This window comes from Mastigoproctus giganteus, chromosome 2 (genome assembly GCF_048544385.1).
Source record: "Mastigoproctus giganteus isolate SK-2022 chromosome 2, ASM4854438v1, whole genome shotgun sequence".
NCBI lineage: Eukaryota > Metazoa > Arthropoda > Arachnida > Uropygi > Thelyphonidae > Mastigoproctus > Mastigoproctus giganteus.
Genome location: NC_143576.1, coordinates 23,878,463 through 23,896,140, shown reverse-complemented (window position 1 = coordinate 23,896,140; position 17,678 = coordinate 23,878,463). Strand labels below are relative to the sequence as shown.

At 38.8% G+C, this 17,678-nt stretch overlaps 1 protein-coding gene across 1 annotated transcript in view; it reads left to right on the top strand.

The window, feature by feature from the left end:
- LOC150089224 (furin-like protease 1, isoforms 1/1-X/2) overlaps positions 1-17,678 on the top strand; it is a 553,478-nt gene that overhangs the window by 434,735 nt on the left and 101,065 nt on the right. The window contains exon 10 of the mRNA XM_090388436.1: positions 48-151. Within this exon, the coding sequence (XP_090244562.1) occupies positions 48-151 (104 nt within the window). The remainder of the gene's footprint in view (positions 1-47; positions 152-17,678) is intronic.

The window sequence follows — 17,678 nt, the reverse complement described above, 5'->3', positions numbered from 1 at the left end:
TGCTGCTAGTTCAATTTATGAAATATTTTTAAATAATCTTTTAACAGTAAAAAGCTCACTTGGAGGGATATGCAGCATATAGTAGTTAAAACAGCTCGCCCTGCCAACCTTCACTCAAGAGACTGGAAAACTAATGGTGTTGGAAAAAATGGTAAATTATTCACTTGTAGCTTATTCATTGAAATTCCCATTATTCACTTGAATGGTAGCATATTTGTTGTAATTAAGAAACAGTCAAAAAGCTTTTTAATATTTAAAGTAATATTTCCTTTATGACATCAATTACAAATGATATAGTTGATAAATAAGTATTTGTAAAAAATGAAACAGGGAGAAAAATTACATTTGTGTAAATTATTTTGGTTTTTGGCATGAATTACACAAAACAAAATAAATAAAATAAAAATCCTTAAAGAAAATTAATTTGAGTATTAAAATAAAAAATTCTTTCAGAAGTTTGATGTGCTGAACCAAATTTAGTTAATTTATTTAATAAATCACCTAGCTTCACTACAGCCACTCCGTAAGGGTTGCTTTCCGCAGAACTCTACGTAAGTTGAATTTTATGTGTCAGAATTTCCCTAAATGCTTATGCAGCACTCGCAGCTATGTGCACTGAATTTGATTGAAGCAAAAAAGAAATATTTGACGAACATGTAAATTGAATTATTTATTCAATTTTTTTATCTCATGTGCAGGATAAATTACAAAAGTGCACAAAATTACGAGAATTCCAAATTACAAAATTAAAAAAGAGAGAGGAGATAGGCATAACATCAGCAAGTTTTGCCTTTCAAGCATCGTTGCCAGAATAAACTCTCCAGCTGATAAATGTGCTGCTGCGGAAGTTGAGGGCTGTGGAGATTTAGAAGGGGTTTTTTCCACACATCACAAAATTTCTCTGCAGCTGCAGAACCAGCACTGGCGACTTCACTGCATACTTTAATGTTGGAAATGAGCATGATGCTTGAACCTATTAAACTATCCGTTGCTTGCCACGAACTTGACTTGGATTTCGCCATACTTATCGTTAATATCTTCATAAACACTTCTTGCTTTTGTTTGAATGGCCATTGGACTCAAGGGCACTTGCTTCTGAATCTGATTTTCCATTCACATTATTAATAGCTTTTCCATCTTCGATATAGCACCAGAACGCTGTTTTGTGATCACTTTTGATCTTAAATGCATCGATTCTTTAACAAGTTCTTTTATATGCGCATTGTCCCTTAAAATAGTATTCACTGTTGAAGCAGCGAGACCTAATTCTGTGCAATAGATGACAAACTTTGTCCTGCTTCGTACTTCTTAATTAATCATCTTCAGACCCAAAGGGCTTACACCTGGTGAGTATGGGCTTGGCACACCCAGGATCCTGAGCTGAATATCATCATTTTTCTCTTCTTGGCGATTCCCTTCTACTTTGACACTCTCTCTCTCTCTCTCTCTCTCTCTCTCAGAGTAACTTGGAAATTTTTTTTTTTTTTTTGGCTGGTGCAGCTTAAGTCTCGGGCTTCCTTGCACCATTTAGCGAATAATAATAATAACTAGGGGGCTTTTCTCCCTGCTTGCTGCACTCGCTTCTTTTGATAAAGTAAAATAAAATACAGTACTTACAGAAGCTTTCAACACTGTGCGTGTCTCTTCTCTGTCCTCTGCTATGAATACATAAATACGTTACATATGGAAATCAAGAATTCTATTGCCTGGTCATGTTAGATAAACATAGTGCGTGACCACGCTTAAACAGAAGATTGTTTTAGCACAGTAAAATAAGCTTCTGTTACGTTTTAGTATTTGTTACATATTACCATGTAACCCGCACCTCTCTTCTCCCATTGGCTGAATAAATATTACTAGGAGGAAAATTAATTTAATTTATAGAATCATGATCAATTTTGTTTCGTTTCCTAGCACTGCCAGGACTTGCACTTTCTGTTGGTCCCTTTCCCTTCACCATTTTAATAAGTAAATAGGAATAAATGAGTTCTTATCGGTATTATCGCAAATGCAATAAGATTGAGTTTACTACCCGTTTATAATAGATTGCATTAGCAGAAAAGCCCAATAAACTGGAAATTGCAAATTGTTTTTATTGTTTTATGGTAAATATGTTATAGAAAAATATCACAAAGCTGTTCAAAATTGATTCTTATAATGGAACATATGATAACGATGTATTGCAATTTCCATTATAAAAATGACCTATTAGAGAGATAAATAGCTGAGTTATATAGTAAAAATTTCAACTTCTGAGATCTTGTAACGAATTACCAAAAAAAAAAAAAAAAAAACAATGTGATCACATTGCAATATTTTCATGATACCTCAATTTATTCCTACGGGATGCAAAATACATTTCCATGATTTTTTTAAAGTTTGCACTGGCCAGCAAAAGCTTATGTAAAGTCGAATTTCCATAAGTCGAGTATTACATAAGCTGGGGAGTGCCTGTATATCTATATTAATCAATGATTTATTAGTTTTCCAGAGTATCAATTTCTTATTAAAATGTTGTTTGATTGACATTAGTATAAAGTATACTCTTCATTTGGCCTGCTATGTAAACATATGGTAAGGATATTTAGATCAGAGAATGCTCTTTAACAAACTTCTTGTGTACAAGATAATTTCAAGATGAATTAATAAGCATAAAATATATTTGGGTAAGCATTGCCATAAAGATTGTAACTTTTTAAAAGAGAAAGTAACAACATAAAATAAAATGCAGAAAGTAACAATATGGTTAATTCTAAGGCAAAAGAATGAAGCTATGAAAGCTATAAAAAGTCATTATTAATGTCGGACCTAGCCTATTTTCTGTACGTAGCTTCAGCAAACTGGATTTACTTAGTGCATTTGTCTCATATCATGGAAGCACTTTACCACAATTTACACTACTTTAAATAAAAAGCACTTCTCCAATGGAGAAATATACTATTATTAATTTAAAGTGTATGCCACTACCCAGACCATGGTTTTGACCATGATTGGGGTCTCCTTGGTGTGCAGGTTGACGCTATGAACAAACATCCCAAAGGTGGGATATATTTACAGTGTGTGAGATGCAAGTTGGTGCAGTAAATAAAACAGACAAGGTTATGTCCACGTCTAAAGATTCAAGATTTGAAATTTTTAAAAATTCAGTGTATATGTTGGACATATCCTCCTTCTGTACATAGCTTTGAGCATTAGCATTAGTAGAGGAATATGATGCCGGAAAGCAAGCTTATACAGTATCAGCCAAAAAAAAACATTCCCATTTCACCTATCCATTCGCTCAAAATGTTTGTCCAGTTCTTCTTTGAATTTATTTTAGCTATCAACTTCCACAACAACAGATGGAAGTTTGTTCCAACAATCAACCACCTGCTTGGTAAGGGCAAATTTCCACACATCTATTCTACAACTGTCTTAGCTCAATTTGAATTTATGTCCCCTCATGTGTGTAATCTGAGCAGGAGGAACAATCCCATCAGCATTGAGCTTGCTCAAACCATTCAAAGTCTTATCATTATCATTAGTTGAGGCATATGATGCAAGAAAGCAAGCTTATACAACATCAACCAAAAAAACCTTCCCATTTCACCCATCCGGACACTCCAAATGTTTGTCTAGTTCAGCCTAAAATTTATTTAAGCTATCAAATTCCACAACAACAGATGGAAGTCTGTTCCAGCAGTCAACTACCCGCTGGCTAAAGGCAAACTTCCGCACATCTATTCACAACTGTCTTTCCTCAATGTGAATCTATGCCCCCTCAGGTTCTTAATCTGAGCAAGCAGAAGTATCTTGTCAGCATTGAGCCTACTCAAACCATTCAAGGCCTTATACACCTCAATCAGATCACCTCGCAAGTGCCTAGTCTCCAGATGCTGCAACTTGCAGAACTTAAGCCTTTCTTCATAAGCACATCCCCTTTGTTCCTCACACCAATCTTGTTGCCCTTCTCTGTACTCATTCTAGCAACTCTACATCCTTCCTAAAATGAGGCCTCCTGACCTGTGTACAGTACTCAAGGTGTGGCCTGACCATTGCCTTATACAAAGGGATAATCACCTCCTTGTCTCTACCAGCAATATTCCTATATATCATTGACAAAACTTCATGACCTGCTCTGGCAGCCCATCTGCACTGCTCACAGAACTTCATATCTGACTGCACAATTACCCTCAGGTCTTTTCCCTTTTCCACCTCCCCTAGTGTAGTACCACACAGATGGTACATTTCTCTTGGGTTGCTGCTACCCATATGGAGTACTTTGCATTTGTCAATGTTAAACTTCAGTTGCCACTTCTCAGCCCATCTGCAACTTTTCTATATCCTGTTGCAGTAACATACAGTCATTAACAATCCTGCCAACCTTTGTATCATCTGTAAATTTGGACATTAAGCCTGATATACCTTCATCAATATCATTGATAAATACACAAAACAACAATGGGCCCAGCACTGAACCCTGGGGGACTCAGCTAATAACATTAGTCTGTGTAGAGCAGTGTCCATTTATTACCACTCTCTGCTGTCTCCCACTCAACTGTCCCTTTATCCATTGTAGTAACTTGCCCTTAATGCCATACCGCTCCAATTTGTTCAGTAGTCTTCCATGTGCAACAGTATCAAAAGCTTTTACTGAAATCCAAGTATACGATACTAAAATTATTTTTTGCATCCAGTTCCTTTGTGACCACGTCGTAGTATCCAATCAAATTGCTCAGACAAGACTTCCCCTTAACAAACCCATCCAATGTCTGAACTATAACTTCAGTCTTGCCTAGATCCTGTAATGCTTCTTTAACCAATGACTCCATTATTTTCCCTGGAACAGAAGTCTGTAATTATTTATGTCACCCTTTGAACACCCTTTGTGAATTAGGGATACATTTGCACATCTCCAGTCCATGGGGACCTCCCCTGACTCTAAGGATGCTCTCATAATTATGGCTAAGGATTTGCTTACTTCCCTTGCTGCCTCCTTCATTATAACTGGATAGATTCCATCTGCCCCAGGTTCCTTTTTTTATGTTTAACTTCAACAATTTCTCCTCCACTTTGCTCTCAGTTATTACAAAATCACTTATCTCCCTGTTAGAGTTTGATAAACACTTTGCATTCCCCTCCTTGAATAACTCCTCATATGTGAATGTAGATGCAAAATACTCATTCAGTTTATCAGCTACTTGAGCAGGATTATACAATCATCTGGAGACAATGCACCTGCAAGGTGCATTGTCTCCAGATGCTGCAATTTGCCTTTCTTGGTAAGAGCAACCCTTTGTTCCACTCACCAATCTTGTTGCTCTTCTCTGTACTTGTTCCAGCAGCTATACATCCTTCCTAAAATGGGGCTTCCAGACCTGTATGCAGTACTCAAGGTGTGGCTTGACCATTTCCTTATACAAGGGAATAATCACCTTGTCCCTGCTATCAAAATTTCTGTATATCATTGACAAGACCCCATTAGCTGCTCTAGCAGCCTATCTACACTGCTCAGAAAACTTCATAATCTGACTGCACAGTTACCCCCGGTCTTTTTCATTTTTCATTACCCTGAGTGTAGTACTACATGGTACATTACTCTGAGATTACTGCCACCCATATGCAGTACTTTGCATTTGTCAATGTTAAACTTCAAATGCCACCTCTCAGCCCATCTGCCCAACTTTTTTATATCCTGTTGGAATACTGTCATTACTGTTGTTAACAACCCTGATAACCTTCCTATCTTTTGCAAACTTGAACATTGAGCCTTATTTACCTTCATCTATATCATTGATAAATATAGAAAACAGCAATGGGCCCAACACGAAACCCTGGAGTACTCCACTAGTAACACTATTCGAGCAATGTTCATTGATTACCACTCTCTGTATTCATCTACTCAACCATCCTTTTACCCATAGCAACAACTTGTTCTTAATGCCATTCTGCTCCAATTTATATTGCACTCTTCCATGTGCAACAGGATCAAAAGCTTTCCTGAAATCCAAGTGTATAATATGAAATTTTTTTTTTTTTTTTTTTGTATCCAGTTCCTTTGTGACTTCATCATAGTATCCGATCAAATTGGTCAGACAAGACTTCCCCTTAACAGACCCATGCAATGTCTGAACTATAACTTCAGTCTTGTCTCAATCCTGTAATGTTTCTTTAACCAGTGACTCCATTAAATTTCCCCAAAACAGAAGTTAACTAATGGGTCTGTAATTACTCATGTCATGCTTTGATCCTCCCTTTGTGAATTGGGGATGCATTTGCATATCTACATTCCGTGGAGACCTCCCCTGAATCCAAGGATGAACCCATAATTATGGCTAAGGGTTTGCTTACTTCCTTTGCTCAAAAAAGTTTGTCCAGTTCTTCCTTGAATTTATTTAAGCTATCAACTTCCATAACAACAGATGGAAGTTTGTTCCGGCAATCAACCACCTGCTGGCTAAAGGCAAATTTCCACACATCTATTCTACTTTCAAATTTCCACACTGTCTTTCCTCAATTTGAATTTATGTCCCGTCAGGTGTGTAATTAGCATTAGCATTAGTAGAGGCATATGATGCAAGAAAGCAAGCTTATGCAGCATCAGCCAAAAAAAAAAAAAAAAAAAAAAACCACTTCCATTTCACCCCTACATTCGTTCGAAATACCTGTCCAGCTGAGCCTTAAATTTATTTAGGCTATCAACTTCCACAACAAGGGATGGAAATCTGTTCCACCAACCAACTACCCGCTGGCTAAAGGCAAATTTCCGCATATCTATCCTACATCTGTCTTTCCTCAATCTGAATTTATGCCCTCTCAGGTGATTATTCTGAGCAAGAGGAAGAATCCCATTGGCATTGAGCATGCTCAAACCATTCAAGGCTTTACACACCTCTAATCTGAGCAAGAGGAAGAATGCCATCATCATTGAGCTTTCTCAATCCATTTAAAGCTTTTAACACCTCAGTCAGATCACCTCGCAGGTGCCTAGTCTCCAGATGCTTCAGTTTGCAGGACTGACACCTTTCTTTGTAAGAATAACTTTTTGTTCACCTCACTAATCTTGTTACTCTTCTCTGCACCCATTCCGATGGATTCACATCCTTCCTGTCATGAGGCTTCCAGACCTGTATACAGCACTCAAGATGTTGCCTTGTACAATGGGATAATCAGCTCATAATCCCTGCTGACTAGTTGCAAAATGTTTTCAGAAAAGGATGCAGCAGAAACTGAATGCATATGAGACAGAGATTGAAGAGTCTTTGTAAGAAATGGGTCGTTAATTTTGCTGAATGCCCTGATACTCAAACTGTTTTCAGGGGAGTCAAGAAGCTACAGAGTGGTTTCGGGAACACCATCTAGATTTGGGACTAATATTCCATGGTAAGGTCAATTTGAGATTTGTTCAGAGTGTGTAGTTGTTCCTAAGAAAAGAAACACCAAGAGCAAAAAAAGTAAACCAATTTTTTTATGCAGAGGTGAAGCAATACTTGTGAATTGTTTATGTCAAAAGAGATTGAAAGTCAGGGAAGTTTCTAAGAGAAATATATAACCTTGTCTAGAAATCTTATTGCCATTGGAGATGAGCATAGGGACTAATTCTTTGTGACAATTAAGATTAGGACTGAGTTTTAGAAAGATTGAAGTTAATTAAGTCATCTTTGCCCTGTTTTAGAATTACCTGGATATCAGCATTTAAAGAACTGATTGTGGGTGTTTCAGAAGTTGAAGCTGTTTGTACAAAGCAAGGTTATTCAAACTGGAAAGTAGAATGCAGTGTGCTGTCACCTGCAAAACACTTTAGGGAGAAGACAGAGATCCATTTACTGTCACCCATAGTGAACAATCAGAGAGAGAAATGAATACCCTGTTGCAAAAAAATCATCAGAAATCCATGAGATGAGAGCTTATTTAGAAATGTCAAGGGCAACTGCTTGATTTCACCAAAATTTTACATTGAAATTTTCCAGATCAGTAATATATCACAGAGTATATCAGTAATATACCACTAATATATCAGTAATATACCAGATCAGAGAGTCTTATAATGGGGGATTTTAATTTCCCAGATATTGACTGGAATTTGTGGGTTGGTCACTCACACACCAGCAAGGCTTTTGTGGATTTATTGGATAATTGTTTTCTACATCAGCATGTTCGGGAGGCAACTAGAGGGAGCAATACTCTTGATTTGATTATCAGTAGTGATTCTTCATGTATTATGAATCTGCAGATAGAGGAACAACTAGGTGGCAGTGATGACAGTGTGCTGAAGTGGGATTTACTCAAAGAGGTAACTACCATCAGGGATAAAGGGAAGGGTTATTGCTTTCGTAAAGGCGACTACGATGGACTGAGACAGTATTTAAATTCTATACAGTGGGACCAACTGATGATGTTACCAACAGCAAATTCAAAATGGGAACCATTCAAAGAACTTATCTTGGAAGCTACTAGGCATTACTAGGCTACTAGGCTACTAGTCATTACCAACTAAGAAATATTGTTCAAGGTTTAGGCTTAAATGGATGTCACATGAACTAATGAGACATATGGCAGAGAAGAAAAATGCATGGGATACATACAAATTAACAGGTGACACAGAAGCCTATGATAGATACAAGTTGATCTATAACCAAGTTACAAAGGAGGTTAGGCAGGCGAAGGCAGATTACGAGAAATCTTTGGCAAGGGATGCAAAGAAAAACAGCAAAGAGTTCTTTACTTATGTAAACTCTAGAAGGAAGGGGATGAATCAGATTGGTCCACTTGATATTGATGGGTCAACTGTTGATGATCCTGCTCAGGTAGCTAACAAACTAAATGAATATTTTGCATCGACATTCACACATGAGGAGTTATTCAGCAAGGGGAATGCCAGAGGTGTGTTCAACTCTGGCAGTAAGCTAAAGAATCTTGTAATAACTGAGAGTAAAGTGGAGGAGAAATTGTTGAAGATAAACACAAGAAAGGCACCTGGGGTGGATGGGATCTATCCAGTTATATTAAAGGAGGCAGCAAAGGAAGTAAGCAAACCGTTAGCCATAATTATGAGAGCTTCCTTGGACTCAGGGGAGGTACCCACAGACTGGAGATGTGCAAATGTGACCCCAATTCGCAAAGGAGGATCAAAGGCTGATACAAGTAATTATAGACCTGTGAGTTTAACTTCTGTTCCAGGAAAATTAATGGAGACACTGGTTAAAAAAGCACTGCAGGATCATCTAGACAAGACTTCAGTTATAGCTCGGACACAGCATGGTTTTGTTAAGGGGAAGTCTTGCCTGACCAATATGATTGGATACTATGATGCCGTCACAAAAGAACTGGATGCAGGGAATAACTTTGATATTATATACTTGGATCTTAGAAAGGCTTTTGATACTGTTGCACATGGAAGACTGCTGCAAAAATTGGAGCAGTGTGGCATTGGAGGCAAATTGCTGCTATGGATAAAGGGGTGGTTGAGGGGGAGAAGACAGAGAGTGGTAATCAATGGACACTGCTCATCGTGGACTAATGTTATTAGTGGAGTCCCTCAGGGTTCAGTTTTGGGTCCATTATTGTTTTCTGTATATATAAATGATATTGATGATAGTATATCAAGCTTAATGTCCAAGTTTGCAGACGATACGAAGGTTGGCAGGGTTGTCAAGGACACTACTGACACTATGCTGCTGCAACAGGATCTGGAAAGATTGAGCAGATGGGCTGAGAGGTGGCAAATGAAGTTTAACTTTGACAAATGTAAAGTACTGCATATGGGAAAAAGCAACCCCAGAGTAATGTATCAACTCTGTGGTACTACACTGACAGTAGTAGAGAATGAAAGGGACCTGGGGGTGGTTGTGCAGGCAGATATGAAGTTCTCTGAGCAGTGCAGACAGGCTGCAAGAGTAGCTCATGGTGTATTGTCAATGATATATAGGAATTTTTCTAGCAGGGATAAGGAGGTGATTATTCCCTTGTATAAAGCAATGGTCAGGCCACACCTAGAGTACTGTATACAGGTCTGGAAGCCTCATTTCAATAAGGATGTAGAGCTGCTGGAACGAGTACAGAGAAGGGCAACAAGATTAGTGAATGGAACAAAGGGGTGCTCTTACGAAGAAAGGCTTAAGTTTTGCAAATTACAGTGTCTGGAGACTAGGCACCAGCGAGGTGATCTGATAGAGGTGTATAAAGCCTTGAATGGTTTGAGCATGCTCAATACTGATGGGATTCTTCCTCTTGCTAAGAATAATTACCTGAGAGGGCATAAATTCAAATTGGAGCAGTGTGGCATTAGAACATGAGGAAAGATGTAGGATAAACATATGGAAATTTGCCTTTAGCCAGCGGGTGGTTGGTTGGTGGAACAGACTTCCATCCCTTGTCGTGGAAGTTGATAGCCAAAATAAGTTTAAGGCTCAGTTGGACAGGTATTTCGAACGAACAGAGGGGTGAAGTGGAAGTGGTTTTTTTTTTGGCTGATGCTGCATAAGCTTGCTTTCTTGCATCAAATGCCTCTACTAATGCTAATGCTAATATGCGACTGTATCACCAATGGATTGGCATTAACGGAATCCCTATTCGCAATCATTGACAAGATCAATATGCTTTTTAGTATTCATATTAATATTACCAGTAGCAAATGCTGCAAGAAAGCAAGCTTATTAGCATTAGCATTAGCATTAGTAGAGGCATTTGATGCAAGAAAGCAAGCTTATGCAGCATCAGCCAAAAAAAAAAAAAAAAAAAAAAAGTAACATAAATAAATAAAAATAACCACTTCCACTTCACCCCTCTGTTCGTTCGAAATACCTGTCCAGCTGAGCCTTAAACTTATTTAGGCTATCAACTTCCACGACAAGGGATGGAAGTCTGTTCCACCCACCAACCACCCGCTGGCTAAAGGCAAACTTCCGCACATCTATCCTACATCTGTCTTTCCTCAATTTGAATTTATGCCCTCTCAGGTGATTTTTCTGAGCTAGAGGAAGAATCCCATCAGCATTGAGCATGCTCAAACCATTCAAGGCTTTGTACACCTCTATCAGATCACCCCGCTGGTGCCTAGTTTCCAGACACTGTAATTTGCAAAACTTAAGCCTTTCTTCGTAAGAGAACCCCTTTGTCCCATTCACCAATCTAGTTGCCCTTCTCTGTACTCGTTCCAGCAGCTCTACATCCTTCCTGAAATGAGGCCTCCAGGCCTGTATACAGTACTCTAGGTGTGGCCTGACCATTGCCTTATACAAGGGAATAATCACCTCCTTATCCCTGCTAGAAAAATTCCTATATATCATTGACAATACACCATGAGCTACTCTTGCAGCTCGTCTGCACTGCTCAGAGAACTTCATATCTGCCTGCACCACCACCCCCAGGTCCCTTTCATTCTCTACCACTGTCAGTGTAGTACCACAGAGTTGATACGTTGCTCTGGGGTTGCTGTTTCCCATATGTAGTACTTTACATTTGTCAATGTTAAACTTCATTTGCCACCTCGAAGCCCATCTGCTCAACCTTTCCAAATCCTGTTGCAGCAGCATAGTGTCAGTAGTGTCCTTGACAACCCTGCCAACCTTCGTATCGTCTGCAAACTTGGACATTAAGCCTGACATACCATCATCAATATCATTTATAAATACAGAAAACAATAAAGGCCCCAATACTGAACCCTGAGGGACTCCACTAATAACATTAGTCCACGATGAGCAGTGTCCATTGATTACCACTCTCTGTCTTCTCCCCCTCAACCACCCCTTTATCCATAGCAGCAACTTGCCTCCAATGCCACACTGCTCCAATTTGTGCAGCAGTCTTCCATGTGCAACAGTATCAAAAGCCTTTCTAAGATCCAAGTATATAATATCAAAGTTATTCCCTGCATCCAGTTCTTTTGTGACTGCATCATAGTATCCAATCAAATTGGTCAGGCAAGACTTCCCCTTAACAAAACCATGCTGTGTCCTAGCTATAACTGAAGTCTTGTCTAGATGATCCTGCAGTGCTTCTTTCACCAGTGCCTCCATTAATTTTCCGGGAACAGAAGTTAAACTCACAGGTCTATAATTACTTGTGTCAGCCTTTGATCCCCCTTTGTGAATTGGGGTCACATTTGCACATCTCCAGTCAATGGGTACCTCCCCTGAGTCCAAGGAAGCTCTCATAATTATGGCTAAGGGTTTGCTTACCTCCTTTGCTGCCTCCTTTAATATAACTGGATAGATCCCATCCACCCCAGGTGCCTTTCTTGTGTTTATCTTCAACAATTTCTCCTCCACTTTGCTCTCAGTTATTACAAGATTCTCTAGCTTACTGCTAGAGTTGAATACACCTCTGGCATTCCCCTCGCTGAATATCTCCTCATGTGTGAATGTCGATGCAAAATATTCATTTAGTTTGTTAGCTACCCGAGCAGGGTCATCAACAGTTGACCCATCGATCTCAAGTGGACCAATCTGATTCATCCCCTTCCTTCTAGAGTTTACATAAGTAAAGAACTCTTTGCTGTTTTTCTTTGCATCCCTTGCCAAGGATTTCTCGTAATCTGCCTTCGCCTGCCTAACCTCCTTTGTAACTTGGTTGCATATCAACTTGTATCTATCATAGGCGTCCGTGTCACGTGTTAATTTGTATGTATCCCATGCATTTTTCTTCTCTGCCATATGCCTCATTAGTTCATCTGACAACCATTTAGGCCTAAACCTTGAACAATATTTCTTAGTTGGTATGTAAAGCCTAGTAGCTTCCACGATAAGTTCTTTGAATGCTTCCCATTTTGAATTTGCTGTTGGCAATATCATCAGTTGATCCCACTGTATAGAATTTAAATACTGTCTCAGTCCATTGTAGTCGCCTTTACGAAAGCAATACCCCTTCCCTTTACCCCTAATGGTAGTTACCTCTTTGAGTAACTCCCACTTCAGCACACTGTGATCACTGCCACCAAGTGGTTCATTTATCTGCAGATTCTTAATGCATGAAGAATCACTACTGATAATCAAATCAAGAGTATTACTCCCTCTAGTTGCCTCCCGAACATGCTGATGTAGAAAACAATCATCCAATAAATCCACAAAAGCCTTGCTACTGTGTGAGTGACCAGCCCCCAAATTCCAGTCAATATCTGGGAAATTAAAATCCCCCATTATAAGACTCTCTGATTTACTGGCCCACTCTATTTCTCCGAACAGTTTCTTATTATACTCATCAGAGTCATTAGGCCTATAGCACACTCCTACTCTCAATTTTGATCTCCCAATGCTTATGTCACACCAAACTGACTCGACACTGCACTGTCCAGCGATGTCGACTGGCTTCACTTCCTTGGATTTTATGTGTTTTTTAACTAATAGCATAACCCCTCCTCCCTTCCTATCCTGTCTATCCTTTCTGTAGACATTGTACTCCCCAAATTCCAGTTCTGCATTTCTTATATCTGTGTGACACCACGTCTCTGAAATCCCCACAATATCTGCCTTTGATGTTTTGAGCAATACCTCAAATTCATCAAATTTATTTACTAAACTCCTAGCATTGGTGTACACACAAGTATATATGCACCTGTTCTTTTTCTTAGCTACCCTAACACAACCCATGTGTTTACTTGTACCCCAATGATTCCCAGCAGTCTCTGAAATATCCTGCATCTTATTTTCCAGGCTGCGGCTCATTCCAATAGAAGCAGTGCAAGAATCACTTTCACCTCTGCCAGTGGCTACTGTTAATCTATTAGTCCTTGTATCCCCCCAATCTAGCAGTTTTCCGACCCACCTAACATTGCCTCGATAGCATCAGCAAACATTCTTGCACCCTTTCTATTTAAGTGTATCCCATCCCTGTAGAAGCAGTCTCTCCTGTTAACAAGTACAGACCAGGCTGAAAAAAATTTTACCCCTTGAGCCCTGCACAATCTTTCCAGGGCCGAATTGATTGACAGGGCTCTCATCATATACTCCCTCCTATCGTGTCTGGGCAGAATTGCAGACACTTTCAATTTCAACCCTAATTCACGGCTTTTTTTCATCAGTGACCTGTACTTGTCAAGTAATTCCGCCGGTCTCCTACTCTTAATGTCATTAGTGCCAATGACATAATGATATACTGATATAATGATGTACTGATGACAATGACAATAATGATATACTGATGACAATGACATAATGATATAATGATATACTTGAACTATCTTGAAACTATTGAAACCATTGGTGATTGATGGATTACTCCATTACTTTGGAATGAGTAGAGGTAAATGCAATGGGAGAATAATTTTTAAAGTTCTTTTAATTGAGACCAACACATGATGTTACCAACTGCAAATTTTAAATGAGAAGCATTTGATGAATTAATCACAAAGCTACTGTGCTTTTTACTATTCGTGTTAGTATTAGTAGTATCAAATGATGCAAGAAAGTAAGCTTATACACTATTGGCAAAAAAAAAAAAAAAAAACATAACCCAACAATTTCACCTATCCATCCCATAAAATCTGAATTAATTTAAGCTAACCACTTCCACAACAACAGTTCAAAATTTGTTTATGCAAGCAACCATATTCTGGCTAAAGGCAAACTTCCACACAGGCCCTGAATGCCAAGTGATAAGGACCAAGTGAGTTTTCTTAAGGGACATATAGAGTGATCCTTCCAAGTTATTTCATTCTGTTTCATTTCTAGCCACTTTCATAAACTCAGTTCATTGTAAGTGGTTCTGTACTTAGCAGATTTTAAGTTAGAACCCAGGAAGGAAAAGCACCTTTCTTTTATTAGAATATTTATTCATTTTCTCACTAACAAACTAATTCTCCAGCCGCTTGGTCACTAAGTGGCACTGCTCTTGCCTCCCCTTGTTGGGTCTGGAAATCTGAAAGGAAAAATAATCCTTTCAGGGCTAAATGGAGCAATAATGGTCTCGACAAACCAGGTTTCACCTGTATTTATGGATCAAACTGATCATAATCGGCAGTAGGATGATCCTAATCCATCTACTGCCAAAAGACAAAAGAAAGACGTGACCCAAGCCATTTTTCCGCTCTTCCTAATTTTCCACTCCCTAACAGACCAGTCTGTTAGTACTTTCTCCTTTTGTAATTCAGAGATGCTTAGAACATATAGCTGGTCTGCCAAAAATGGTTTGCCGCTTAAAACCTAGTGACCTGCTGATAGAAACAACAAATCACCAACATTCAGATCTGGTTCTTAAAACCACAGATTTTGGTGAGATTCCCATCAAAGTCACTCCACATGCCACTTTAAATACATCAAAAGGGGTTATCGTGCAATGGGACCTCCTAAACAGCTCTGACAAAGAAATTACACAAGAGTTACAAAACCAGAATGTCATACGTGCCAAAAGAACCCTTATTAAAAAGGATGGAAATCTGATACCAACCTGCACTATCATACTTACTTTCGATACTCCTACTCTACCAACATCAGTCAAAGCAGGATACCTGAATTGCTAGGTAAAGCCATACATTCCCAATCTCATAAGATGCTTCAAATGTCAAAGTATGACCATTCCCAAACAGTATGCACAGGACAAGCTATTTGTGATTTGTGCCACTTGTGGTTCCAAAGACCATAATGAGGAGACTGTGTATGGCATTCTTTATCATTATATTCTTTGTGGTTCCAAAGACCATAATGATAAAGAATGCCATACACAGTCTCCTCATTGTTCAAACTGCAAATGAGGCTGCCTTGCCTATTCCAGACTGCAGTATATAAAAGAGAGAGAAGAAAGTTCAGAAATATAAAACTGAACATAAGGTCAAATCTCAAGAAGCCAAAAAGCAGATACCATTACTTTCGGCAGTGAGATCATGCACGGCAGCAACTGCAGTGCAGAAAATAAAAATAACTGCAACACAGACTGATATCTCAGTCTTGCCCATCATCTCAATAGCTGACTGGGCACATAATCTCCTTTTACAAACAAAACCAAAAGTTGACCAGGCAATTAATACATCCATTATATTCTCACCAGATGCTGAAGATCCAACACCAACAAGTAGTGCAAATCCCACCAAACCTGTTGAAAAAACACAAAAAAAATACTGATACTATGAAAATTGATAAAAAGAGCAAGAAGTTGAACCAGTCCTGGAACTTTACGGAACTGTTGATATGGAAAGTGGTTTCGACCAACTTTCCCTAGAAAAGAAAAAGCCAAAATAGATTGGTTGAAACAGGCAGCCCATTGTAAATCATCTGAATCAATAACTAAGTCCAAATAATACATACACTTCTTCAGTGGAATTGTTGTGGGATTTGGTGTAACCTTAACAATATCAAAGATCTGATTTCGGTCTATAATCCTGCAAGTGTTTGTTTACAAGAAACAAACCTAACTCTGCACATAAATATTTTAATCAAGTGCTACAATATATATATATAGGTAAGATTGTAAAACTACAACAACCGCCCATGGAGGAGTTGCCATTTTGGTTGACTCTAATATTCCATCCAGCCATATTCAGCTGTAAACATCCCTCGAAGCAGTTGCAGTCTGCATTGTAATTGGAATTATCTTTACCATGGTTTCACTCTTCCCATCTTCCACCTAACCATACAGATGCCTCTGTAGCCAGGTTGGCAGCAGCAGCAGTGCATAGCACACACTTCTTGATTAGACTGGGGTTTGACCCCGTGCCCACCAAATACGGAGGATGCAGAAAGGTCAGGGAATGACTGCCGCATATCCCCGGAGCAATATGGCCTTTTGCTAATGCTCCTAAAAACCAAATAACAAAAACAACAACAACCTAACCATACATATATATTGGAAGACTTTGAGAATTTAGTTAACCAATTACCATCTCCATTCTGTGTGATTGGAGACCTAAATGGGCATTACACCATTTGGGGCTCTCTTCATATAGACAAAAGAGGGCAGATGATAGAAAAACTTCTAGATAGCAGGAACTTAACACTCTTAAATGCAGTTTCTCACACCCATGTCCATTTACTTACAGGGACTACTTCTGCAATCAATCTCACCATCTGTTCCCCCTCTCTATCCTATTCTTGATTGGTCTGCTTCAAATGATCCCAATAACAGTGATCATTATCCAGTTGTTTGCCACCTATTAACAAATGACGTACCACAATCTATATGAGGTAAAAAGTGGAAATTTCACAAAGAAAACTGGGAAAAATACCAAAGTGCTGCTTCTTTAAATGAATAAACTAAGACATTTATGACATCAATAGTGCTGTTACTTATATTACAAACCAAATCATCTCTGCAGCAAATATTTCAATACCAAAGACCACTAATTAGTACCATAAACATTAAAAGCAAAGGAAGAGGATGAATTAGATTGATCCACTTGACATCGATGGTTCAATTGTTGATGCACCTGCTGAGGTAGCTGATAAGCTGAATAAGTATTTTGCATCTACATTCACACATGAGGAGTTATTCAATGAGGGGAATACCAGAAGTTTATCAAACTCTAACAGGGAGCTAAGCGATTTTGTAATAACTGAGAGAAAATTGGAGGAGAAATTGTTGAAGTTAAACATAAAAAAGGCACCTGGAGTGGATGGGATCTATCCAGTTATATTAAAGGAGGCAGCAGAGGAAGTAAGCAAACCCTTAGCCATAATTATGAGAGCATCCTTGGACTCAGGAGAGGTCCCCATGGACTGGAGGTGTGCAAATGTATCACCAATTCACAAAGGGGGTTCAAAAGGTGATACAAG